General features: G+C 44.9%; 1 protein-coding gene across 1 annotated transcript in view; it reads left to right on the top strand.

The window, feature by feature from the left end:
* The window catches only part of MAML2 (mastermind like transcriptional coactivator 2), a 208,543-nt gene extending 186,225 nt beyond the window's left edge, over positions 1-22,318 (top strand). The window contains 3 exon segments of the mRNA XM_039563645.1: positions 10,148-10,351; positions 12,387-12,498; positions 17,553-22,318. Coding sequence (XP_039419579.1) covers positions 10,148-10,351; positions 12,387-12,498; positions 17,553-18,535 — 1,299 coding nt within the window. The 3' untranslated portion in view covers positions 18,536-22,318.
* The last annotated feature ends 2,403 nt before the right edge of the window (positions 22,319-24,721 follow it).

Here is a 24,721-nt window from a genome sequence, read left to right as displayed (position 1 = left end):
AACTCCTTGAATGGCAGGAATTTTGCTTTCCTAAAATTCAGGGTCTTGACTTTACTCTTTGCCTGACCCAGAGAAGTATTTGGAGCTGTTGGGATACCTGAGAAAACTGCATTGCTTCCTACATCTTGAGATCATAATGAAAAATTATTCAAATCCCAGGAGGGCTTTTCAGGAAACCTAGTGTTTTCACATTTTAATGAAACTGCTGTTGGCACAGACAGATGAGGGATAGGTAGATTTGTCAAACCCTCAGGCTGCTGCAGCCACTGGCACCATTTTATCACACTCATCAAAACAGTGCAAGGGGATGGCAGGATCTTAGGTTTATGACAATTCCTGCAAATTAACTCCCATCAAATAAAGTTGTTTTATAACAAAGACAGTGATTGTTATAAAGGAAGGAGAGGGAAGACCACAGTTGGGGTTGTGTGATAAGGACTCATTTAAAACTGCATAGATGGGCAGCCGAAGCTGCTCTGTTGAACCCTGCATTGTGCACTTGCACCAGTGCCATGGGCTGTCCCTTTTGGAAACCATTTGTTTTTGTCCCACTCCCTGCTTCTGCACCCAGTGACACTTGGCCACCAGCACCAGATGCTGATTTTGGTTAGCACCAGTCGTTGTCCCAGGGCAGGTAACTGGGAACAAAGAGATCCAGTCCCACCTGAGGCATGTCCCATTTGCATGTCCCATGAATGCAGGGAGACGAAGGGCAGAGCCATTCTTCACACATTGCTTTTCAGTGTTGGCCATTGTTTGCCATCAGAGTTCAGAGCTGTTGGTGTTAGAAAGTTGATCCCAGGAGGCTACAGTTTAAGGATGCTCATGTTCTTGCTGTGTATTCTCAGCAGGAGAGCTTTGATCTTAATATGTGTTTCTGACAGTTATGCAACCCATGTTGTGCTCATTTGAATTCAAGTGTTTGGCTCCAGTGATGTGGTTTTTCTGCTGTTCTTATTATTCTGTGTGTTTAATTATTTTTTGTCTTCATTAAATATTTTTACATCCAGGTTGCCTACTCCCTCCTCCTGCAGAAAAATTGGCATTTATGGTATTTGCTTTGCTTTTTTTATTGTTTGAGGAAAATTTCCATATTATGTCATCTTTTCTTTTCTTTTTTTTTTTGCTGCTTGTTAATTAGAAGTGACACAAATTTGTTTAAACTACAGACAATTAATAGAGAGGGTGAATCATATATAGGGATGGATATGGAAGGTGCAAAGAAAACCTAGATAAATGCTAGTGGAAAAAAAAAGCTGAGGAAACTAGAGACTAGCCTAGAAATCAAGAGCATAAAAAATTACAGTAATTTCCTATAGAATTTTGCATTAGTGTTTGTGATCAAAAGGCACAGACTAGCCTAGAAATCAAGAGCATAAAAAATTACAGTAATTTCCTATAGAATTTTGCATTAGTGTTTGTGATCAAAAGGCACAGACTTATTCTCTTTCCATTAGTTCTGTTAGAATGTTCTGTTTAGAGCTGCTTTGTAAACTGAACATTGAAATATAAACGTGTGTATGAGAGTCACCTATTACTGAATTACCTGGCGCTTCCTCTTGCAAGACTCTTATTTTGATTGATTGTAGCTTTTCTAAGTGGGCTGAAATTTTCTCTATCGACCTCAGGCTAGAAAATTTTTGTGAAAGATAATAAACATATGGCAGTGAGACAAGAACATTTATTAGATGAGTAAGGTATACATATACACAGATAATATATGCCCATACTAAAGATACAGACAGATAATCACAAGCGTCTAATTCAACCAGTTTAGGAAGTTTTCACTGTCTCAGCTGGAAATTACCACTCCTTAGTGGAAGCACAGAACCTGCAAGTATGCACGTACCTTGTCCTGTAGTACCAGGCAAAACAGGACCCCTCACACCAGCTCTTGTTCCAGCTAGAGGAGGGGCAGTTTCTTAAACCTCCCTCATTTGGTTTCCTGCAAATGTGTGATAATAAACTAAAGGGCTTGGCTTGTTGTAGTGTAGATATTGCATATTGCTGCCATTGCAAATGGTAATGCTGAAGTAGAACAAATCATTATGTGTTTGGTTTTGTCCAAAACCAGATGGGAGCCTTCATCATTCATGCTTATTGGCAAACTTATTTCAGAATAAGAGTTCATGAGGCATTTAAAAATAGAGCTCCATACAGAGCACAGGATAGTCTTTGCCCAAGTACATCAGTGAAGGCTCTCTGCTGGCATCTCTCTGAACCAGGTATTTTGTCCAGAAAGTGTAAGATGAGGTCACTCCAAGCCAAGAGTGCCACCGTGCCCCTGTGGCTGGATGGAGATCTGGGAGGAAATTCTAGCCCCGTTGAAGTCAGCTGGAGTTTTGCCATTGACTTCGATGGAGCCAACATTCCTCTGATGCAGACATTTCACAATAACCTCCTCTGTTGAACTTTCAACACGTGCATGTTATTTTCATTACAAATAAACAAAATATTTCTAAAATGGACACCTTCATGTATACATTATGCCAGAAGATGACATTAAAAGTTCATCACGGTGCACATGGTAAAATACTAATAATCCATCCTTGATGTCTCTGGGAAAAATTCTGACATGAACAAATCTCCTTTAGGTCATTTTGCCTGAATATACAGCAATCAAATTTACAGCTGAAGGTTTATTATTTTTGCAGAATGCACATGCATTCCGAATTTGCCGTGCTCAGAAATGGAGACAAGACATTCATCTGTGTGCTTGGTTTTGGGAAAAGACGTCCCTGTGTGTCCGGACACGGGCCCTGGTATAGAGCAGACAGGAAATGTGCCAGACTACCCCGGCAGGAGGCTGCCTTCAACACGTGCAGCAAGGAACAAGAAATGTCTTAATGATTAATCACTGTCAACCTTTGTTCTCATTAAAGACTTGATTGTCAGACAAGGCTGGTAATGAGGCGCTGTTCCTGGGTCTGTTGCTATGTGATTGTGCAAGGGCTGCATCTGAGCCTTGCACCCTGCAAGATGCAGCTCCCACTTTGCCCAAGTTTAAGGAGTTGGGGTTGGGAACATTGTTCTAAGAGTGCCTGCTAGTGGCTGCGGGGCTGTGCAGCTCTCTGGCAAGGGATTATGGCAGGGCTACAAATAAATCTGAAAATCCGTTCACAAGGATCTTGGGCGTGAGCAGCTTCCTTGTTGGTGTTGAACAGGCAAAGTGCTAGAATAGCTTTCTATGAAGAATTGCACAAATAACTAACTATCTGTCAAAGTGAGGATTGGCTCCTTTCAGGGATTTGCTCACCCATTTTTATGTTTGAGATTGTGCACAGTGTTACCTATTTCTGAAAATAGTTACAGGGTACATTTAAATTTCAGTGTGTCCAAACAATTGTCTTTCTAAAAAGCCTCAACTCCCTGGATCTTCCAGTGAGAGCTGCAGCAGCTGGGTTTGCTGAAATACTTATCCCTCTGCATGAGTACCTGCTGCATCACTTGCTGTCCAAGCATATCACTCCGATGGGTGACTTACACCATGAGGATGCAGAAATCAGGTGTGTGCTCCCTACTGTCAGGAGCGTTTCCAGTTTCAGTGTTTGAAGGGATTAGTCTGCATTTCCTCTTTGGGCTCTACCACTCAGTTTATTGAAGGAGTGACACAGCATTTGCTTCTTTTCCCTGGTTGGACAAAGGCACAAGTATTTCTGGCAGATAGCCTGTGCTTGTGAAATTGCAATGCTAGCGTCCATGTTTCCTTGTGTATGTGCCTTGGAAACATAGTTGGTCCTGAAATTTTTATCCTGAGAGCTCAGATGTTCTCAGGAGAAAAACACAGACGATAGTCCCATATGGCTGAGCCAACTTCTTATAAACACTCCACAAAATTACTGAAAGGAAATCTTTTGCAGCCTTCACCCAGGTGTGTCTCTGGATATTAGACATAGCAAAGCCAGCTCTTGGGATCTTGTAGTGTTCAGGTTTTTCAAATGCTGTTTATACATATAAAAGCAATCTTCCTGGAATGCATAAAAATATTCTCTGGAAGGTATTAGGGGAAATTCAACCTATAACAGTATCTATTGCCTGGTTAATTTGGGAGACTTTTAGGTCACTCTATACAACATAGAAAGTCATTCACTAGTGCTTGACAAATCAAAGGGTGTTCACACTCTTACAGGCATCTTACTCAAGTATGACTATAAGCATCCAAAATGAGGCATGTAAGGGAATGTTCCTATCATCTAATCTAGGTTCCCAAATCAGTCATCTATATTAAACATCTGAAGCCTAATTATACAGCCCCATCTCCCTGTATAGGGAAGGGAGAGCTGCAGCAGGCAGTTTAGAGAGAATCTGCTCCAAGTTTTTTGTTAGAGACCTAAACTTAGAGGAGACTAACGTTTATGCTGCGTATTCAAAATATGATAAAAGGTTGAATGAGTTTGCGTTGCTCAGGAAGATAATGTTTTCCACCCTCACAGGGCTGATCAAGCAGTAAGGCAAGGGAGATCTGCCTGGCTGTCCTTCTCCCCTGTCTGTCTTATTTCCTTATACACAGATGAGATCCTCAGCTGTTGCAGATGAGTTTAACCTCAGGAACTTCTTGGTGCTCTCACAGTATACACTGGCACAGAAAGCAGCCCTCTGCACTCCAGTCAAGAGTGGGAGTTATTCCCAAAAATATGAAAACTCTTTAGCTTTTTTACTGGAGCTGAAAGAGTTCTTACTTGACAGGCACTCTGTCATGGTCCTGCTGGAGTTTGGTTTTCTTGTCTGAGGCAAGGACACAAGCATTCAGTGCTTGGAGTTCAGATGACCATGAAAACCCCAGTATTTAGCACTCCTATTAAATGCAGCAAAAAAGAGGTGGCTCAGAAGAGGGCTGGCAGATACTAAGACTGGCCATTCAGCAAAGCACCCTGTGCTCAGCTTCCTAAAGTTGCATGGGTCAGACCAGCTCTTCTCGGTAAGCCTAAGTGCATGGCCCAGCAGCTGCAGGAGAGCCTCAGCTTGTGGCCGTGGAAAGCAGCATGCCAGCTGAGGCTGTGGAGGCTCACACCAGGGGCTCACGGGGGTCTGGGCTTTGCTACCAGCCTTGCACTACTCTGAAACAGTCCAGGACTTGGTTGAACCATTCCCCTTTTTCCTTCTCCTTTTCTTTCTCCTCCTCCTCATTCTTCTCCTCTTCCTCCTTCTCCTTTTTGAATTGGTCAGTTGTCCAGGGTGGCTTGCAGTCAAAGCAGAAAGTCCCCAAGAAGCTCACACAGTTGGGACAGCCACTGGTCCCTTGAAGAAATCCACAGAGGTGCCTTTTCCTTCACCATCCTCACTCTAAGTAGCCCACAATGCCAATTAACACAACTGACTCAAACTGCTTATGAGTGAGGACATCATGCATAAGTTTGGTCACCAGATGAACATGACTTTGCACATCCTTTCCCCTGGGAGCAGCTTTTTGTAAGGCAGGCATTTGTCACTGAGCAGGCTTCCATAAATGGATCTGAAGACTTTTCCTTTCTTCTTTTAATTCTTTGTTTCTTTGAGCCAGAACTGATGCAAAAGAAGAGCAAAAGTCAGAGCTGTCACTCCTGATCTGATGCAGGGTGCAAAATAAGTTGCCCCACAGAGGAACAGAAAGGTGGAAAAATTCCCCATCTCCTTTTGAGGGAAAATCTGCAAGAAGTAGAAGCTCTGCTTGTGGCACAGATGTCAGGGCTTCTGGCTGGGAAGCAAACAGCCTCTGCAAGTATTGTGGTTTAGTACAAAATCGACCATTGTTTCCCTTCTGTCCCATCAAAATTATTCATAAATTCAAAGCATTTCCAGGAGAAAGGGGAAAGGTTTTTCCCCTTTCCAGCCAACTGTCCTTATACCACTTCTGAACTAAGAATGCAGAGACATAAGCTTGCAAAAAGCTTTCAGAGCTCCTGACAAGCTTTGTAGGGAAAGGGAGAGGAGAAGAAAGGGGAAAGGTGCACTTTGCCCCAGTGGCACGGGGCCCTCACAGCTTTCCACTTTGCTGAAATCCCTCTCCAGTCGCACAGTGCTCTTACTGCTCAGTATAAAAGCAGCAATAAGGAAAATCCCATCTTTCCCTGGTAAAGGCAGTAATGTCTTGCTTTTCTTTCATTGACCTTTTTGAGCTCCACAGAGGAGCCTCTTCAGAGTGGCATGGAAGGAGCTTGCAGTGCTGTGAGGTCATGAAGGGAGGGATGCCCACAGCTCCTTGCCATGAGCTCAGCCCAGAGAGCACCATTTTTTGTCAAAGGTTTGAGCAACAGCATGAGGGGTCCTGGCACAGGAGAAAGCCTGCAGTGAAGAGCTGCAGGAGCACAGGCCCAGGAGGAACTGGGCAGGGGCTCACTGGTGGGAGCTGCCACACCTGGCAGGGCACAGGCAGGGCAGAGGCTGGCCAAGCTGGCCAGGTCAGGAGACAAAGGTAAGGCAACCTGCAGCAGCTTGGTGAAAGCATCAGGAATGGCCCCAAACAGGACAACAGAAATTATATCCATCCAGACCCAAACTGGAGGAGAGGAGAGGAGAGGAGAGGAGAGGAGAGGAGAGGAGAGGAGAGGAGAGGAGAGGAGAGGAGAGGAGAGGAGAGGAGAGGAGAGGAGAGGAGAGGAGAGGAGAGGAGAGGAGAGGAGAGGAGAGGAGAGGAGAGGAGAGGAGAGGAGAGGAGAGGAGAGGAGAGGAGAGGAGAGGAGAGGAGAGGAGAGGAGAGGAGAGGAGAGGAGAGGAGAGGAGAGGAGAGGAGAGGAGAGGAGAGGAGAGGAGAGGAGAGGAGAGGAGAGGAGAGGAGAGGAGAGGAAAAAAAAAGAAAAGTCTATTTTAGAAAGTTCATATATGTCTTAGAAGCCAAAACATCCCTTCATTTGTATGAACACAAATCAGCTGCAGCAGTGATAGCAAAAGGCAAACTCGGTCTCAAATGCTTTTTTTACTGCTAATTTAAACATTTGAACATAATGTTCTTGGAGATGCTTATGAACAAAACCGCTGTTGTGCTACCAGCTCTGAGGAGCTCTCCCTGTCTATCTTTCTGCATCTCACAGGTTTTATATATCACTGTAACATCAGATAATGTGGTGCCACACATCTGCTTTGTATGTCGAGCATTGCCATGCTGAAGCTTCAGCACCAGCAGGCCAGATGGAGTTTTGTGGTGGTTGGTGAACACTAACCCGGCTCCAGCTGGCACCAGGGATGGCCCTGAAAGGGTGGTAGGTCATTTGCAGCGCTGGAGGAATGTGGCATGCATTCCAGGAACTGGGGGTAAACCCAGGTGGATATTTCTACCTGTTGGAGGTGTGATGCTCCCAGCCCATCCCTGACACCTGGCTGGCTACAGGGATGTGCTTCTCATCATGTCACCTCCTTGGGGGCAAAGTGGACAAGTTACCTTCCTTGTGCATGGAAACAATGAGGTGTCAGGCAAGCACTCGGGGCTCCCCAGCTGGAGGGATGCTGGGCTGCCTCGGCAGCCTGCTGGGCAGAGGTGCCCGTGGGCAAGGGGACATGCACGTCCCACTCCAGACTTTCTTTGGTCAGGGCTTTCTAAAGTTAAACCACATGAACTGCAGCATGGGAACCCAGGAATGACATTAAAAACCTGCAGCTCTAGATGTGTGGAGTTGTAGTAAAGCTGCTGCAGTAAAGCTGGGCTTAGAACAGGATGAAACAGTTCAACAAAAGCAGGGTAACTCCAACCCAAACCTGCCCTTCCTCTCAGGGATGCCAGAAGGCACACTTTGTCCTAGTGCAGGGGCAAAGCCCCACGTCCCTGGCAGCAGTGTAGCCCTTCTGCTGTCTGATTTGCAGTGATGGAAGCACAGGGTGAGAGCAAGGCTCGATAGCACTGGTTCGTGAAGGGTCAAACTGCTGTGCAGCTAGTCCCCTGATTTATTAGGAAACTGTTCTTCCTTCTCCCATTGCAACGGGAAGATCAGCAGGCAGGAGAAGTAACACATCGTAGATTCATAGGCTCACACTGACATTTCATGAACAGCAGAGAAAGGACCAAATGCAAAAAAACCCCAACCTGGCTCCAAGTTGATGATTTACACTGTTTTCTCAGGGTCTGTTTGCCAAGCAGCTGGTGTTTTGTGCCAATGGCTATTACAGAAGAGCTTTCTTTGATAGATTGAATGAACACTACACAGTTTATCTTAAAACAAAATCCCCCCACTGCTTATATGGGCTGGTAGGGAATGAGGGAAAGAAAAAGTTAGGCTTTGTTGTTTTTTTTACGTAGCACTGAAAGCACATTTGGGGGAGCCTTCACTATCTGTGCAAAAACGCAACAGATGAATTCTATTAATGGATGGAACATGTGGCTGGGTTCAAGCTAGAGTTGTCATTTGAATATAGAAGTCAAAGCCAATTTATTGTAACATATTTTTCTTTTCAAAATATTTTAGGAAAGACAAAAAAGTTTGCGCAACAACTTGGCAAGCAGGTCTGTTGAGAGGAGGTATTTTCTATCTTGCAGCTAACATAAGGGCTGAAAAATGTGGCAGTGCCGAGCAATCCTAGATTCCTTCTGGAACTGAAAGAAAGTGTGCAGGATATAATTGTGTAAGAGCCCAATAAATTTGAAGGGTGGGTTTGTAACACTGCCTTGGGGGCTGCAGGTGGCTCCAGAAGAAAGTCATGGTTTTTATTTCAGTAACAGTCTTCAAATACTTTATCTAACTAGCTACATGCTCATGTGGCCCCATGTAGAAGCCACAGAGTTATTTTAAAATAGAAATACCCATAACAATCATTGTGGTTCTTCCATGCCAGATGGTAGAAAGATAAGTGGAATTAGTCTGTGGTGTGTGTGTGTGTTACTGGGGAGGGGAGGGATGCAAAAGCTAAGGCGCAGGAATGAGCTTCCCTGGAGTTCGCAAAGCACTAAACATCAGTGCTCCGCGGCCTTCAGGGCATGGGTAGGCTACATATGACCAATCCTTGTTTCAGTGTCTGTCAGTCCATATTTCCATGGGGGACAATGGCCATGGCACAGAGCTTTACTAGGATAGGAGCCCAGATCCTGGCTCTACACCTCGGTATTGAGAGAACCACTGCTTAACAGGGAGCGTCGGACTCCCGCTGTGGAGTCTTGTGTTGCAAGGCAAAAATGCTTCTGCCTCTTAGGTTATAGAGAGTTATGTGGTTGGCTCTTATGGTGAATTGCAGCCAAGTGGGATCAGAGAATGGATGTGTCTCATGACTGGTGTGACCTCTTCAGTGTATTCCATTTTCTTTGTAGCTGTGTGGCGAAGAAATACCTGGGTATTGAGTGATCTAACTGAGTATTTTTGTGTATGTACTGAGAAAGCTGTTTCCTATATTTGGTAAATACCCAAGTACCAAACACTGCTGGAGCAAGTAGGCAGAAAACATATTTCTGCCAAGGGAAATAATGGCCAAGAGAAATGGAGCAGCATACTGTCATTCCATGTACATTGTCATCTTGTATAAGCATGGTTTGAGTCCTCGTGTACCTTCCCCATTGCCCTCTAAATGACTTTTTGCCATCCCTTCCTTATGTTGCTGCACATGGGGAAGAGGAAGCAGATCTAGATCCCTTGCAAAGACCAGAGAGACCCTAAAATACTCTTCAAGGTCCTTCTTAGTTACGCATTTATTTTACCAAGGAAGTTGATACACTCTAAGCCAATTTAATCCTGTTGCTAATGGGAATCAATTAGCAGTCTCTCAGAGATTTCTCTTGTCAGGGAGATGACGGGACGAATGAAAGCAGCACCATTCACCCCACTGTGAAGTATTAACTTACCACCTCTGTATTTTCTAAGAATAGATGCCACTTCTAGCAATAAGTCTGCAGCTTCTTGCTGCTGTTCACCAGATGGTAGGAACCAGCAGACGCCGAGTTTGTTCCCTTGTGGTCAAACAAACTGCTGTACAGCCCAATGCACGTTTCCCGAAAGATCCCCAGGACAGCTCCGTTACTTCTGTTAGTGTTTCCCAAGCTCCTGGTACAATATTGAGGTTTTCCACTGGAACCACCTGGCACATTTTCAGAGTCTTTCCTAAGGGCTGAAGTTACTCAATCCCCTTCTTTGTCAAAGCCTTTGTATCAGTCACTTGTCCTGAGAGTCTGTGGGCTGTGTTCTGAAAGGATTATTTCCTTTTCTTGATGCTTGTTATTATTTTCATCCTTCACGAGCCATTTCTTCTGTTTCAGGAACAACACTCTGTGGTAGGCCAGGGAGCTGGCCCCACTCCAAGCTCCAGTTCTTGCTCAAATCCAAACACTGGAAGTGGTTACATGAACTCATCCCAGCAATCATTGTTGAATCAGCAGCTGATGGAAAAGAAACAGGCTCTGCAACGGCAAATGATGGAGCAAAAACAACTCCTTCTACAGCAGCAGATGTTGGCAGAAGCTGTAAGTTTACTAATTCCTTATTTTACATGGAAAATATTGTCACAAAAACAATAGAAAAGAAAGCTAAGACAGGGACAAGAAAGCCCCCCAAAACTTCAAGGTCATTTTGGCAATGCCTAGAACTTCAGAGTGCACCTTGTATTTGTCAGCACTTTTCTAAGCCTTTTTGAAACCCTCTTCAGTCTATGTGAAACAACTCAAGTGTCCAAGCTACTGCAGTTTCATTACAAGAACAGACCAAGCATATGCTCAGTTTTGAGGCATATGAATGTTATCCATGGTTTTCTTTGCAAGGTAGACCAAGGTGCACTGCTATGCTACTTTGGCCTCAGAGGAAAGCTGACTTCCAGGCTCTGTGACCCAGGCAGCATGGTGTAAAATGCCTGTGTGTGAACAAGGATCAGGTACCTTGATTTTGGGGTTCAACACAAGTTTGTGTGCTTGGCTGGGATTGTATATGAGTCCTACTTTCTCTGTTTTTATTTTTGCATTTCTAGATATCTGTAGCCAGTTCTTCTCTCTCCTTTGGTATCTGAGAGATTGGTTGGGAGTTTCTGGTCATTTTAGGAGTCATGGGGGATTCTATAAGGGAAATACTTCTTGACTTTTCAATTTATGCAGAGGAAAAAAGAAGTTTCAAGTCAGCTCTCTGTGCTGCAGTTTTCTGTCAGAATTTTTAGCAGAACAAAAACTTAATTGCTCAAATAGCTTCTCTTAAATAAAATGGAAATTTGATCATCTTGGCTTTGCTTTTGTATTGTGTACATAGAAACATACATAAAGCTTGCCTACAGTTCTTACATGGATTGCAGGGATTTCCTGGGAGTCACTCTTCTTCACGAGGATTCAGGTTGAGCAAGATATAAAAAAAAGCCTTACAAATCTTAATCAGACCCCTCATCCCCGTCATGAATTGTGGAAATGCCTAAAAAACACAAGACAGGCTCTTCTCCCAGTGTTTTTAAGTGCTCCTGGGAGAAGAAAATACAGATTTTTCACTAGAAGGTCCATTTGCATGCTGTTTTCAGGCAGATTATCCCCAAATTTCTCCAATGGACTTGCATCCCCAGCCAGGGCCTGACTCTTTCACATTGACACGCTGGTTTGCCATTCTGGCAGCTGAGCACAAGAGCTGTGCGTGTTGCAGAGGAGGTGTGAAGCTGTCCCAGCAGCTGCCCACCGAAAGTGTGCACCAAACTCACAGTTTCCTGCCATGGGGGCACATATCCCGAGGATCCATTGCTCATGGGTGAGCAGCAGCACTCTGGAGGCATCAAATCACATTGATGCTGATGAGAGATTTGGCAGTGACTCTGGTGCCCGCTCTTTCCAGATCTTTATGAGCACAGGGCAGTTAGTCAGATTTCAGTTCAAGGACCTGGATTTTTATCTTACTCTCACTAGAGACACATCCCTGTAAGCTCAAAATGAAAAAAAATCTCCCCAACTAATATTTTTTTTCTGCAATCTTTCCTTGCTGTCCTTGCCCCAGTTCTTGTACTCCCAATGTAAGAGAAAAGACAGCACCACGTACACGTACAGGGAAGCACAGGGCAATGTTGAGTGGCATGAAAACAGCCAGCCCAGCACCATCCTTGCTAAACCATGTGTCCTGCTGGTATCCCTACGGAGGAGAGCTGGGGGGAGCACAAAGCAAAGATTTTGCTGGGTTTTGTGGTTGCCCCTCCAGTGTAGGAAGACAGAGTGAGGGAGGGATGGGCATGGCTGGGGATGGGGATCACAGGTTGAAATTGGAAGACACTTCGTACTGCAGTGCAGATATGGCCATTGTTCTCAGAGGCTGAGAGGAAAGTTGAACCAGACTCAAACACAATGCAAACAGCAAAAAGATTTCCATATAGATGTCAGTAGGTGATGGCACGGTTTCACAGGTGGCTGTCCTGTGGACCAGACAGGGTGAACAGAAGAAATATCAGTTTTGTACATACTGAGAAAAAGAAAGAGATGGGCAAAACACAGAGCCAGGAAAGCATAAAGAAAAGCAAATTAATGTACTTCTACTCTATTCCTCTAGGAGAAAGTAACTCCACAAGACCAGCTGAACAGACACTTGACAAGACCACCACCAGATTATAAAGACCAAAGAAGGAATGTGGTCAACATGCAACAAGCAAACCAATATTCTGGTAAGTGCCCATGGGCTCGATTAAACTCTTTCCTTTCTTCCTTCCTTCCAGCTGGAAGACCACCCATAAGAGCCGTGCATGCATGGGGCATGATTTTCTGGGGCATGATTTTCTGGACATCTATTTCCATCACTGCAGAGGCAGTAGGTGGTGGCTGCTGCTCTCCTGTGCTCTTTACCTTACTGTCCTGCACCACTGAGAAGTGCTGGTGTATGATCTGGTGCTTCATCCAGGCTGATACTGCCCCTCTCAGATAGGGGCAAGGAGAGCTTGGTACCCCTCCTGTTAGCACTATCTGGAGCAGATGTGCACCCAAATACGTGATGCAGAGATGTCTTCTTGACTATGCAACCTCACTGTGTTCAGATGCTTCTCTCATGTGTGTGGTGCATCTTGGTTCAGAGACTGAGGTAAGGACCAGCCCTCCCTTCAAACAGCAGTTCACATACAGTGTGAGGACACTCATACAGATGTTGAAGTACCTTGCATGGCACCATCATGGGTGGCACTTTTGGTCTGTTTAATATGCTGTGGTTGTGGCCTTAGTGCTGCTCTACAAGCAGCATTTCAACAGATCAGTCAAACAGTAGAGTAAAAGCTCTTGCTTTCTGCCAGAACTGCCCAGGGCAGGAAATGCCCAATACTTCAGGACTAGTCCTTTGCTTCAGCTCTTGTGCCCTGGTCTCCTTGGTGAGTCTAGTTTTTGAAGCATAGGATTGCTTGTTTGGCTTTTCATACTGTTCACCTTGCTGATTTGCTGAAGGCCACTCAGAGAACAAAGGCAGAGTAAGGAAGAGATGCTGAGGAGAGAGAGGAGGTAGGGAAAATGCAGCAGATGGGACCAAAGGATGTTCTTTATGCTGCAAAAGTGTCTGTGCATGTAAGTATAAAAAGGATCCTTTGCCTTCTAGCATATTTTTGTATGCAACATTCTAAGGAAAAAAATATGGGTTTTTTTTTTTCCTTCCATAACTGTTGGCTCTGCAGATTCAGCCAGTGATCTGAGTCTTTCCTTCTTACCAGTCCTTTGTAGCAAAACTTTTTCAGCTTCTATCACAATTTTAATGAGCTCTGAAGTTCAGCATACCCACATACCACCCCTCCACCCAGTCTGCTGGCTCTGCAGGGCCCCCAGCTCAGCTCTGAGGGACGGGCCAGGTTGAGCTGCCCAGGCAGCATTCATGCACTCCTTTGCTCTGCTTACAAGTTCTAGCAGTGATAAGCTTGCTGCAACCTGGAAACTGCTGCTGGAAACTGCTGCTTTCTAATGCACCTGGGTGTTAATCTTCTCCAGTAAGTTGGCTCTAACATCCCAGTGTAATAGCCCGTGGTGAGGGCCCTGCTCACTGGCTTGGTACCTCCTGTACTCCCAAAAAAAATGCTTTGGCAACCCCAGGAGTTTGCTGGAGAATCTTGTGATTTGGTGTGTTTTTTAAAGGTTTGTTCCTGGAATCAAATGATTAACTGAGACTCTTGGCTTTTACTTAAAAACAATCCATTTCTAGTCTGAGAGAGAAAATGGAAGTGAGTGCAGCCACATCTGTGAAAGGCTCCAAAGTGAATGGATCACCACTGTTATGTGGCAGCTCATGTTGTTAATCTGATGGACTCTTTGCCAGTCTTGTGGTATTTGGAGTCCCATCTCCTGGGTTTGAAACATGTGGGAATGGAAGCACTTGTCCATTCCAATCTCAAGTCCCTGCTGAGTGAGCCCCAGGAGGACAGCGGCCTTTCAGGCAAGCCTGGGAGAAAGGGCTGTTCTGGGAGCTTCCAGCAAAGCTACCAGATGGAGTGATTAGGAAACTCTTGCATAAGGGAGTTACAGTAGGGAAACTGTTCCCTTTTTCTGGGAATAGCTTTGCTCAGATCAGGGAAGAAGAAACAAAAAGCTAAATAAAATCACACAGGCTGGAGAAACTTGGTTAAGTATTTTATTTCTCTATACTTTTCCCCAAAGTGCCATGCCGTGGCAGGAAACCCCCAAGAAAAGAGCAAGTGAATCAGGTAGGGAAGCTGTTTCTCCAAATTGCTGTAGCCTGGGGTGCCCAGCTGCTGTACACAGTGCTTCTGGGGAAGGCATTTCTTCCCATCTGGAAGAAATAAGAATGGAAAATACTTGCATTAAAAATAATAGCATAAAAATAGCTATACAAAGAAAGAGGAAGCTTCGTCTTTTGGCAACAAGTACAACCCCTTACCAAACAGTTGTGTTCTTTAAAAAGTGTAGCATTCGCAGGAGCAGTGTGATGGTAGCCCTGGGGTCTGCTCAACAGCTGGCAGGATCACCCCAGGAGGGGCTTCATCCCAGTGGCAATGAAGTGACTCGACAAACCTGTAGTTCAGCTGGAGGCTGAGAACCATCTCTCCCCAGCTTGCTGTTCCAGATCTTTTGAAATGCCACTGAATTCTGTACTGTTCCTCCTCTTTGATATGGGCATAAGGGAGCAAACAATCAGGGCCCCATCCCTGTTACCCCTGCAAAAAGATCGCAAAATCACAGAAAGGTTTGGGTTAGAAGGGACCTTAAAGATCATCTAGTTCCAAACCTTCTGCCATGGGAAGGGACACCTGTCACTAGACCAGGTTGCTCAGAGCCCCATCCAACCTGGTCTTGAACACCTGCAGGGATGGGATATTCACAACTTCTTCACTAGTCCAGTGTCTCACCATCCCTGAGTAAATTTCTTCCCTATATCTAATATAAAACTATTCTCTGTCAATTTAAAGTCATTCCCCCTTGTCCTGTCGCTGCATATCCTTGTAAAAAGTCCCTCTCTATCTCTCTTGTAGCCTCCTTCAGGTACTGGAAAGTACTAGGTCACCTCAGAGCCTTCTCTCCTCCTGACTTAACAACGCCAACTCTGTCAGCCTGTCTTCATAGGAGACGTTACAGTAGTTCCAAAAACGCACAGCCCACCAGCAAAGCCAAAGATGGGGCTAATCATGTGGTTGCCAGCTGAGCACTGATTGTGGGAATTTGATTGTCCCTGTTGGGATAAAACCAGGTGGACTCCCCATAGCATATCCTGTCCCAGGGGCTGCCCAGCACAGGGACTGAATCTAGGTGCTTAAGTTAGGACAACACAGTTAGGCTAATTAGATCCTCTACAGTCAAGTGTCTCCCACTTAGAGCCTGTTTGTGGAACAGGCTTCCTTCCAGGATAGGGGGAGCTTCTTAATTTAGATATCTATGTTTATATTGATTTGGAACAAGCACTCTGGTTGTGGAGTCACACTCAGTGTTAATAATGATTTGGGAAGAGTTATTTTTTAACTCCTTAAGGAAAAAAATTAATTCTTTGCATCCATTACTAAATGGAAGTTGCATATGTATAAAAATAATGCAGAAAACGCAGAAATATATAATTTTTTCTTTGGTTCCAGTCTGTGGGAGCTGAACATCATTATGGTGAAATTTCAACAGGAACAGTATATTAAACAGCTGTTCCTAAACATAGACTTTTTAAATATGTATGCACATGATTTGTCTTAAAGAGTTTTAAAAGAGCTGGATGAGAGGTTCTCCAGATTCTTAGTGTCACTTTTTATTTAGTATTGAAACGCCAAGGGAGACTGCTAATGCCATGATAAAAATTAAAAGACTAAGTAGGTAATTGCAGCCATACTAGCCTAATGCAGAGCTCAGCAAAACTACTGGGGAGCAGATGCAGCCCAAATAATAAAGAATTTAGGAAGGGGAAGATGTAATTAATTTCAAGCAACATGGGCTGATGTTAGAAGAATCTTTTCAAACTTGCATGGTGTCTGTTTCAATGAAACCACAACTTAAAAGGCAATACTTGTTCAGATTATGTCCTTTAAAGCATCTGACTTCTCATTGCCTAATTTGGTTAAGAAACCTGAGTGACACAAAATGAACATAGCTCAAAAGGAAATGGCTGACAGGTCTCCACGTATCACCATGAGCAGGCCGTGTGATTGAAACCAGACATATAACATTGTCTGAGATGATGCTGAACTGGAAAAATAGAGCTTACTTTACATCCATATTGGAGATGTTCAAAAGTTATTACTGTGACCAGCTATGATGTACAGCTCTGAAACTGAATGTCAAAAACTGTCACGTTCTGAAAGGAGCTCCAAAGGACCAAAGGACTGGAAAACAGGCCACACAGTGAGACTCAAGTATTTGGAGAATGCTGCAAGCATGACACAATCTTGAAGCACCTGTGTAGTAGGAAGGAACTGATGATGGACCAACTAATAAAATTAATCACACAGACCCATATATAATAAGATTTGATGATTAAGTCAAAGTAAGTCAAATTCCACCTGGTTTTGCCATATGTACAAAGGATCAAACCAAGGCAGTGTCTCATGCCCAACAATTGCTATTAGTTGCACCCTATGATATAGCAAATCTCCTCGTTCCTCTTCTGGGAAAGGCTCAGGGAATTCCTGAAATGCAGTGATATCTTGGTAGCAAGCTCATTTGACAGCTTTTCTCACACTTTGGGGGCCACCCAAAGAGGTATGAGAATTTAGCTTGTACTGTGCCATGTGGCACAGATTTCCTTGGCTGACCCACACATTGTGTGAAGAAACATCTCCTTTCATTTGCCTTCACCTGGCTTCTTCGGGCCGTGCTTCTTGTAGGGTTTGTACTGGAACCAACAGTAGCAAAGGGAATTAAGCTTTGGAGCAGCTGATTGTGTGCAGAGAGGGTTTTCCACAGTGCCATCTACATTGGCTGTGTTTAAAAAATGATTGGTGTTTTTCAACCAGTCTCTCAGGGATTAATTCAGTATTGCCTTGCTCCAATATTTCTCTTACAATGAGCACCACTTTTGGCTCATAGTGCCCTCCTCTGAATGGATGAAAAGATCACAAGTGGCTTAGGATAGGCCAAACCACCTTTTGGATGATAGGCATCTTCAAGGCCTTTAGCAAGTTCTTCTAAGTCCTCTTAAGAGCAAAGTGTCTTCTTCAAGAAACTCTGCTCATAGAAAACTGCATTTTTGAGCCGTATTTGAATGGCACCACACATTGATGCACTCGTGCTTGTTGTAACACTTCTGTTTTCTCCTTTCCAGGTGGTTCACCAGCTGTGAGCATGAGCTCTAGCAACATGTCCTTATCCAACCCAATTTCAACTCATAGCATCATGCCCCAGAGCTCCAGCCTCATGTCCACCCCTGCTGGAACCCGGATGCCTTCTGTTCCTGCTGCTCGGAGTATGGGCTGCTATGGGAACCTTCCTTGCAACCAACCAAGCACATACAATGTGACTTCAGGAATGAACCAAATGCAGCCACACAGAAACCAAAATCAAGTTCTGCCCAGTCAGAATAACCCCATGGTGTCCCGGCAGCAAACCATGACACAGGGAAACAATGGGGCGGCTTTTGGGACGGGGTCAGTGGTCAACTCTCAGCAAATAAGGCCAAGCTTGACCCATGGAGTGACAGGTATCCCTGCTCAACGGCCGGCCAATGTGATGATCACAGCTTCTGCCAGTGCCCAGAACTGGGCCCCACAAGAGGCTGCAGTGAAGCAGCAGGAAGCACTGAAACCTGCAGGGGTCCGTTTCCCCACGGGCACTCCATACCCTAACCAGTCTTTGCAACGCAATGTAGGCAACCAGCATTTTCCTCAGCGTGCATTGGCACCTCCTAACCAGTTAACAGCGGGAGTCCAAATGAGGCCCCCTCTAAACCAAATGCACCAGACTCTAAATGGACAATCTGCTGGCTCACTACGAGGGCTCAGCATAAGACCCAACCAGCTGAGAGGACAGACTGTGCCTACCTTGAATCAGCCAGGAACAAGCATGACACCACCATCATCTCTGCCATCAACCGGTTTCACAACTACCAACCAAACCTCCCGGGCTTACCAAGGAAGTGACCATGGTAATGACCTAGCGTTTGACTTTCTGAACCAGCAAGGTGACAGTATAGGACCTGCGCTCAACAGTGACTCGGATTTTATAGATTCTTTACTGAAAACAGAACCTGGTAACGATGACTGGATGAAAGACATCAACCTCGATGAAATTTTAGGGAACCACTCATAAGTGACAGTACCAAGGGGGAGCCAGATGAAGAGGCAGCAAGGACATTAGCTTTCTCTTTCAATGCCAACAACCTGCTTTATTAATTTACACTCCAGTAACTGGGCTGTCCTCTAAAATACAACATAGGGCAACTGCCCTGTTTGAAGACTAGCTCTAGGAACAAAACTGAAGTGACAGCATAAGTCATATTCCTGCCTGCCACAAAGGAGTGAAAACATGTGAAGGGTCTGTTCCCCACACCTGTGCCTGGCCCATTGCAAACTCATCAGTTCTTCTCACAGGGTCTGCAGGAAAAAACGTGTTCAGCTTTCCACACATGGAAGCACCAGACAGTGGTATGGGCTGTGGATCATTTCTCTGAATGCAAGTAAGACCCCAAGTGGTCCAGAGCTCTTCAGTCATCGTGTTCACAGCCCTTAACTTCCTTGGGACTGCTCAGCCCTGACAGCATCAAGCCCTGTGTAAATCTCATGGCATTACAAAAACTGTTTACTTCTGCACAGTACAAACTTACATTTGCTTTCCCAATGATTTTGTTACAAACCCTGTACCTTTTGTAGCACACAGCAGGGTAAGTGGTCTCATCCAAGGGAAGAAGGAAACAGATCATCCAGCATGTTATTCAGTGTGCTCTAGCATTGGTGTGCTCCCTTTCATCAGAGCTTGCAGTGAGTATTAGAGGATGCTGCTGTCCTGCCAGCAGCACCATCATTCTGGGTATTGAGGGAAACATGAGATGAACTACTACCAAAGCTCAGGATCCTCACTTTGCCACCTTTCCCTACCCCAGGGACTCCAGCGACTTAATAGAAACTTGAGTGAGAAGGGTGCTCATGATTTGCCCCTCACTGACTTTCCCAGTCCGGCTTAGAGGAGGGCAAATACCTAAAGTGGCTCAGCTAAGCCACTGTCCTCATTTTCATCTCAAGTCATGGTGAATATCAATCAGGCAGTTCAGTCTGATCTTCTTCTCTCAAACAGGTTTAGCCCAGACAAAATGCCATCATCTGCCTGGGGAGAAGCTGCCATTTTGATTGCACAGCATTTTGGTTCCATCCTGTTTTCTCCTTTGCCATATGGGGGGAGTTGAAAGAGTTCTGGTGATGGCCCAGGTCCCCATAGCCTCTGTCAGGAGTACGAGAGGCTCTGCCACTGAAACTAGCATGCACATCAATTATAACTCTCAGTAGAAGGCTCCACTCAGCCACATCTGTGCTTGTACATGACACAGTTCTGGGGATTATTTCTGGGCACTGGACTCGATCATCTGTTCTGGGTTTGGGAATGGCCCAGCTAATATTGCCCTGAGCAATTTCTGTGCATCACTAGGCTAGAAAGATATCCTGGGGCAAGGACCATTCCCATAGGCAGTTTGCAGCCACCTTGCCTTGAAGGCTAACAGAGCAGAGCAGTAAGGATACAGGCTGTCCCACACCTGCCAGGGAATAGTCTTGACTATATTAAATTTTTTGCTATAGACTTGGTCAGTAAGGGCATCAGAAAGGTAGGCTATGTCACTATAATGCAGTTCCACAGTGATTCAGACAGGATTCATGGATAGGAACAGATCTTGCAATTCAAATGAAAATGCTGTTCTTTAAAATTATGTGGTGCGATGTGTTTCACAGCCTCCTCTGAATTAGCTAAAAGTAGATGTGGCAAAGGAATACAATGCCTACATTCACATGCCTTGGTGCCAAGAGGCATTGCTCTGCCCCTGCAAGTGCTTTATTCATCCTTGTTAGTGGCAGTGGGATGAGTAGACTATTTGACAATAGCCTCTGCACGTATCTGACCTACTTCTTGCAAGAGGTTTTAATAAGGCTTTTCCAGTCATTTCACCCTGTCATTTCAAATGGGCGCAATTTTTCAAGATGTTTCAAGAAGCATCGTCACACAAATGAGCACCAGCACCTCCACAAAAGGTGTAACATGGGCATTTAGTTAGATATGCCAGTTGAGGCTGTTCAATCCCAGAGAAAGAAGAGGGACAAGAAAGCCTGCTGAAGAGTCCCTTCTGCCAACCCAGCTAGTGATCACTGCACACCCCTGCATTGTGTAACGTGGTGACTCAGCTGCCCAGAAAGCTTCCTTTTCTCCCCAGTTTTGGCTGGGGTGTATGCAGTCCCTTTGATATGTCAGTAGAAGTTTTTCCAAGTCTTTGAAGAGCTTTTCAGCTCAGGCCACTGGGGTCCCACCTAAGTTTGGAGAGATACAGATGCGATCTAACAAGTTTGTCCGCATAAATCGTGCAAAACTAGACTGAAGTAGTAGCTGCATGAGTTTCAAGTGGAAGGAGGATTGGCTCATCTGCCTCACACACCCCCTGTCCACGAGCACGTCAGCAGTGACTGCCAGCGCTCTAGTAGGAACAGATGGCTGCGATGGATGCCACTGAGGCCAAGGCTGAGTTAGTACCACCATGAGCAATGGGCACTGAAGTCTGGTAACTTCATCTACTTTCACATGCCATTGAAAAAGCCACCACTGCTTTCTGTATTGAGACCAGACTGATTTCCAGATCCTCAAATGATGTAAAAAAATTGTTCAGCTGAGGAGCTGGTCCCAAGGAGTCAGGAGTCGGACTCAATGATTCTTGCAGGTCCCTTCCAACTCAGGATATTCTATGATTCTATGGTTCTTTGATATCATGCAGTGGTGGACTCAATGCTGTGTTGTCCTGTCGGCCTCAGCCAGGAGTGCAAAAGACACTGGGCTGTGATTGCCATCCCTGGGAGCAAAATTACATCCTGTCTGAAGTAAATTCAAAAAAGGTAGAGGCCATTTCCAGTCCTGTAAATATATGCCTGATGCATTTGAAATGCAAGCTTGTGAAAGACTCTTGCAACCAAAACTTGAATCCAGTATCATTTCTTCAGAACATTTGTATCTGAATGGAGCTAGTGTCTTTTTTTTCTTTCTTTGCAATGGCTAAGTGCACTACCCTTAAAGTCTATTTTTCATCATTGACTGGGCACTCTTCACAGTATTGGGTTGTAAATATAAAGAATTATTTGTTTGTAAACTTTTGTAAAAACAACAACAAAAAGTAATAATATTTTGGTAGGAATAATAAAAATCATATTATTTGGGTTATATTTATACATATGTGAAATAAATATGCTATCAAAAAGTTGTATTTTATACAAAAAGTCAACTGTTACCTTTTGTATTCTATATACAAAGTTTTGTATGATATGATTGTTTATTTTTATCTGCAGATTTCAATTTTGGGTTTTGGGGGAGGGCAGAATGGAATCACGGTAAAATAGCTGGGTCTGACCCCAAGCTCACTGAAACCAATGGAATCTTTCCATTGCCTTCACAGGGCTTTGAATCAAGCCTTTAAATCACCTTCAGATATGTTTCACATCTGAAGCTCTCTGGAAACCTCAATATGAAAACATTCCAGGTTTCAAGTTTTTTCCCCAAAAAAGGCTTTTATTATTATTATTATTATTATTATTATTATTGTTATTATTGTTATTATTGTTATTTCAGCTGTTGGGAGGCAGGTGGGACCTATGTAACTGTCATGTCCTTGTTGCATGTATGTCTGCTTTATATTTTCCCCATATTATAAACCAGTGTTTCTCTATACAGACTGAAAAGAAAAGTTGCTGTACAGAAATGTTTGTGTTTATGCATTTTTACATGTGGCTGTATATACCTCCTAGTACTATGCAGTGACACTTATTTGACTCCATTTATTTTTCACCTAAACATGAATAGTATGTTTTTCAGTAGCTATCAAAACTCTGCCAAGTAAATCAATCAAAATTATCCCAAGTGTCTCTTTTCTTACTATGAATTTTATATTGAATGTCTGTTTAGTCAACTGCTCATTCATCTGAGTAAACTAAAATTATGGTGATATTTTAGGAGGGGGGGTTGAGAAAAATGAACATCTGGCAGCTTCCAGGAGCTCAGTCTGCCTCTTTGCCAGAGAGCTGTGATGTTTTCCTACTGACTGAAGACATGACTTCATTACCAGCAAGGGTTAACAAATAATGGTCCACAAAAAATGCTATTTTAGCTCCTGGTGAATGGGTTGATGTAATCTTGCAGCAGAGCAATTTGCTCTGGCATCCTGCAAAAGTTAAAGCCGAGAACTGTGCACTGCCAAGAGTTAGTTACCCCAAGAGGCCTGGCCAGGTTCCCAAGCCCATGCCCCAGCCTGGATCATACCCTGGAGATATCTGCCCCACTCCCCTCACTATCAGAGACCCCTAATGAGAAACCAGACATCAGACAACTGGCTTCTCCCTTCCTCCTTGCCTCCTCCACATTACACCTCATTCCAGCCTAAAGAGATTCCGGCCTGAAGAGATTCCAGCGTGTACCACATGGCGTTGGGTTGCGGGCTGTTTTACACAAGTATTCATCCCTACCAGGCTATTTTTAGAAGGTCAGCCCTGAGGAAGTGTCCCGTTCCTCGAGAGGCTTTCCGGGCTCCATCTCCAAGTGGGCGGCTCTTCCTGCCCCATGAACTGAGCAGAAGGGGTGGTGGAGGGGATGTTCCAAAGGGACAAATGTCAGCACATCACCGCCTGTGCTCAAAGGCTGCCTTGTGCTATTTTCAGATAGGAAAAAAAAAGGGCACCCCACATCTTAACTGCTTCGCTGCTGGTGGAGATGATGAGGGACTGCCATCCAGCACATCCACCCTTTTAGTCCCTCTCTACTCACCTTCCCCTACAGGGTAAGCAGGAAGGCATCTCCCTCGGTGCCCCTCACAACACCACTTCTGGCTGGCTGCTGCCTTCCCAGGGTTTTTTTGCTAATGTTGCTCGGTCCGTCCATTGTATCTGACTCCTATCCACAAATGGCTCATTTGTCCTTCCCTGGCATCTGGTGCTTTCACAAGAGGGATGGGGGAGGATGTTGGCAGATGCCCACTGTCCCACTGCACTGGCTGTGCCCGTACTCCCCATCCTGGGTGGACATGCTGAAGTGAGGAGGTGCCCAGGAGGTGTGTGGCTCTCTCCTCACTTCAACATTTCCAGCACAGGTGGTAAAAAGTGCTTCCTTTGCACTCAAGGGGGAAAATAAGGCACAGTCCCACTCACCCAAAGGTAAATCCGAAACAGATCAAGAAACTCATGCCCTAAAGGTGTCACTTTGTCTATCTCAGCTGTAAAGGCAAAAGGCAAGGCAGGCAGGATGTGGGAGCCTCAGGCAGGGCTGCTGCCCACCTGCAGAAGGTACCTCTGCAGCCTGGGACCTGTCCCTGGAGCGTGGCTGTCCGTGCAACCAGGCTCTGAGTCCCTGGTAGTGCTTGGGTGCCATGACCACCCTCCTAGAGGTCCCACGATCAAAAGCCATTCCTACTGTGGATGCAGGACAAGAGGGATAAGACAGTATAAAACACAAGTCACCCTGCACCACATGGCATCCACACCAGAAAATGTCCCCAGACCTGTCTCCTATGCCCAGGGAGATGTAGCCAGCGAGACCACATGGAGGGGGTGTGAGATATGAGTGGCACTGAATATTTTCCCTGCCTGGCCAGATGCAGCACAGCAGGAATTGCACCAGGCCCAGGCGAGGTCTGACCTTTCCCACTGCATCCAAATCACTTGGTGGGAACCACTACCAGCTCAGGCAGGACAGCCAGGAGCGCTGCTCCCTCCCACGGCAGCATGGAGGCCTGGCAGCTGCAGGAACAGGGATGACATGGACAGGATTCCTCCTCCCACAATAAAAGTTTCAACCACGGTAAAATCTTACTTCATCCTAATTTTTAAATTAGGCATTCTGGGTCATGCAAACCACATTAACAGACCCTCTTTACTAGAATTCCGAATCATAGCCCAAGTATATTTATAAATAAAATACAAAAATTATTTCAACCATTCCTTGTTCACAAAATTGTTACAAACTAGCTCAGCCACAAGTTACTGTCATACTGAAGGACTTGCATGTTGAAGTCCCAATCCATATGCTCCAGAAAAGGTCAGGCCAGCTGAAAAAGCAGGTTGATTAGGACTTAGAAATCTAGGCTTTAGAAAACCAAAAACAAAGCCAAACCAAATTAACCCAACAACAACAACATAACTAACAAACAAACAAACAACAACAAAACCCACAAGACCAAAGCAAACAGAAGAAACTCAGCCTGAAGTAGCATTTGGCAAACTGGCATTTTCATTGCAAGGAGCTCCTTTAAAAAAGCTGAAGCTTAAA

The sequence above is a fragment of the Corvus cornix genome, chromosome 1, assembly GCF_000738735.6.
Source record: "Corvus cornix cornix isolate S_Up_H32 chromosome 1, ASM73873v5, whole genome shotgun sequence".
Taxonomy (NCBI): Eukaryota; Metazoa; Chordata; class Aves; order Passeriformes; family Corvidae; genus Corvus; species Corvus cornix.
Note: the sequence above shows the minus strand (reverse complement) of the source record. Positions and strands in the feature narration are given on the sequence as shown.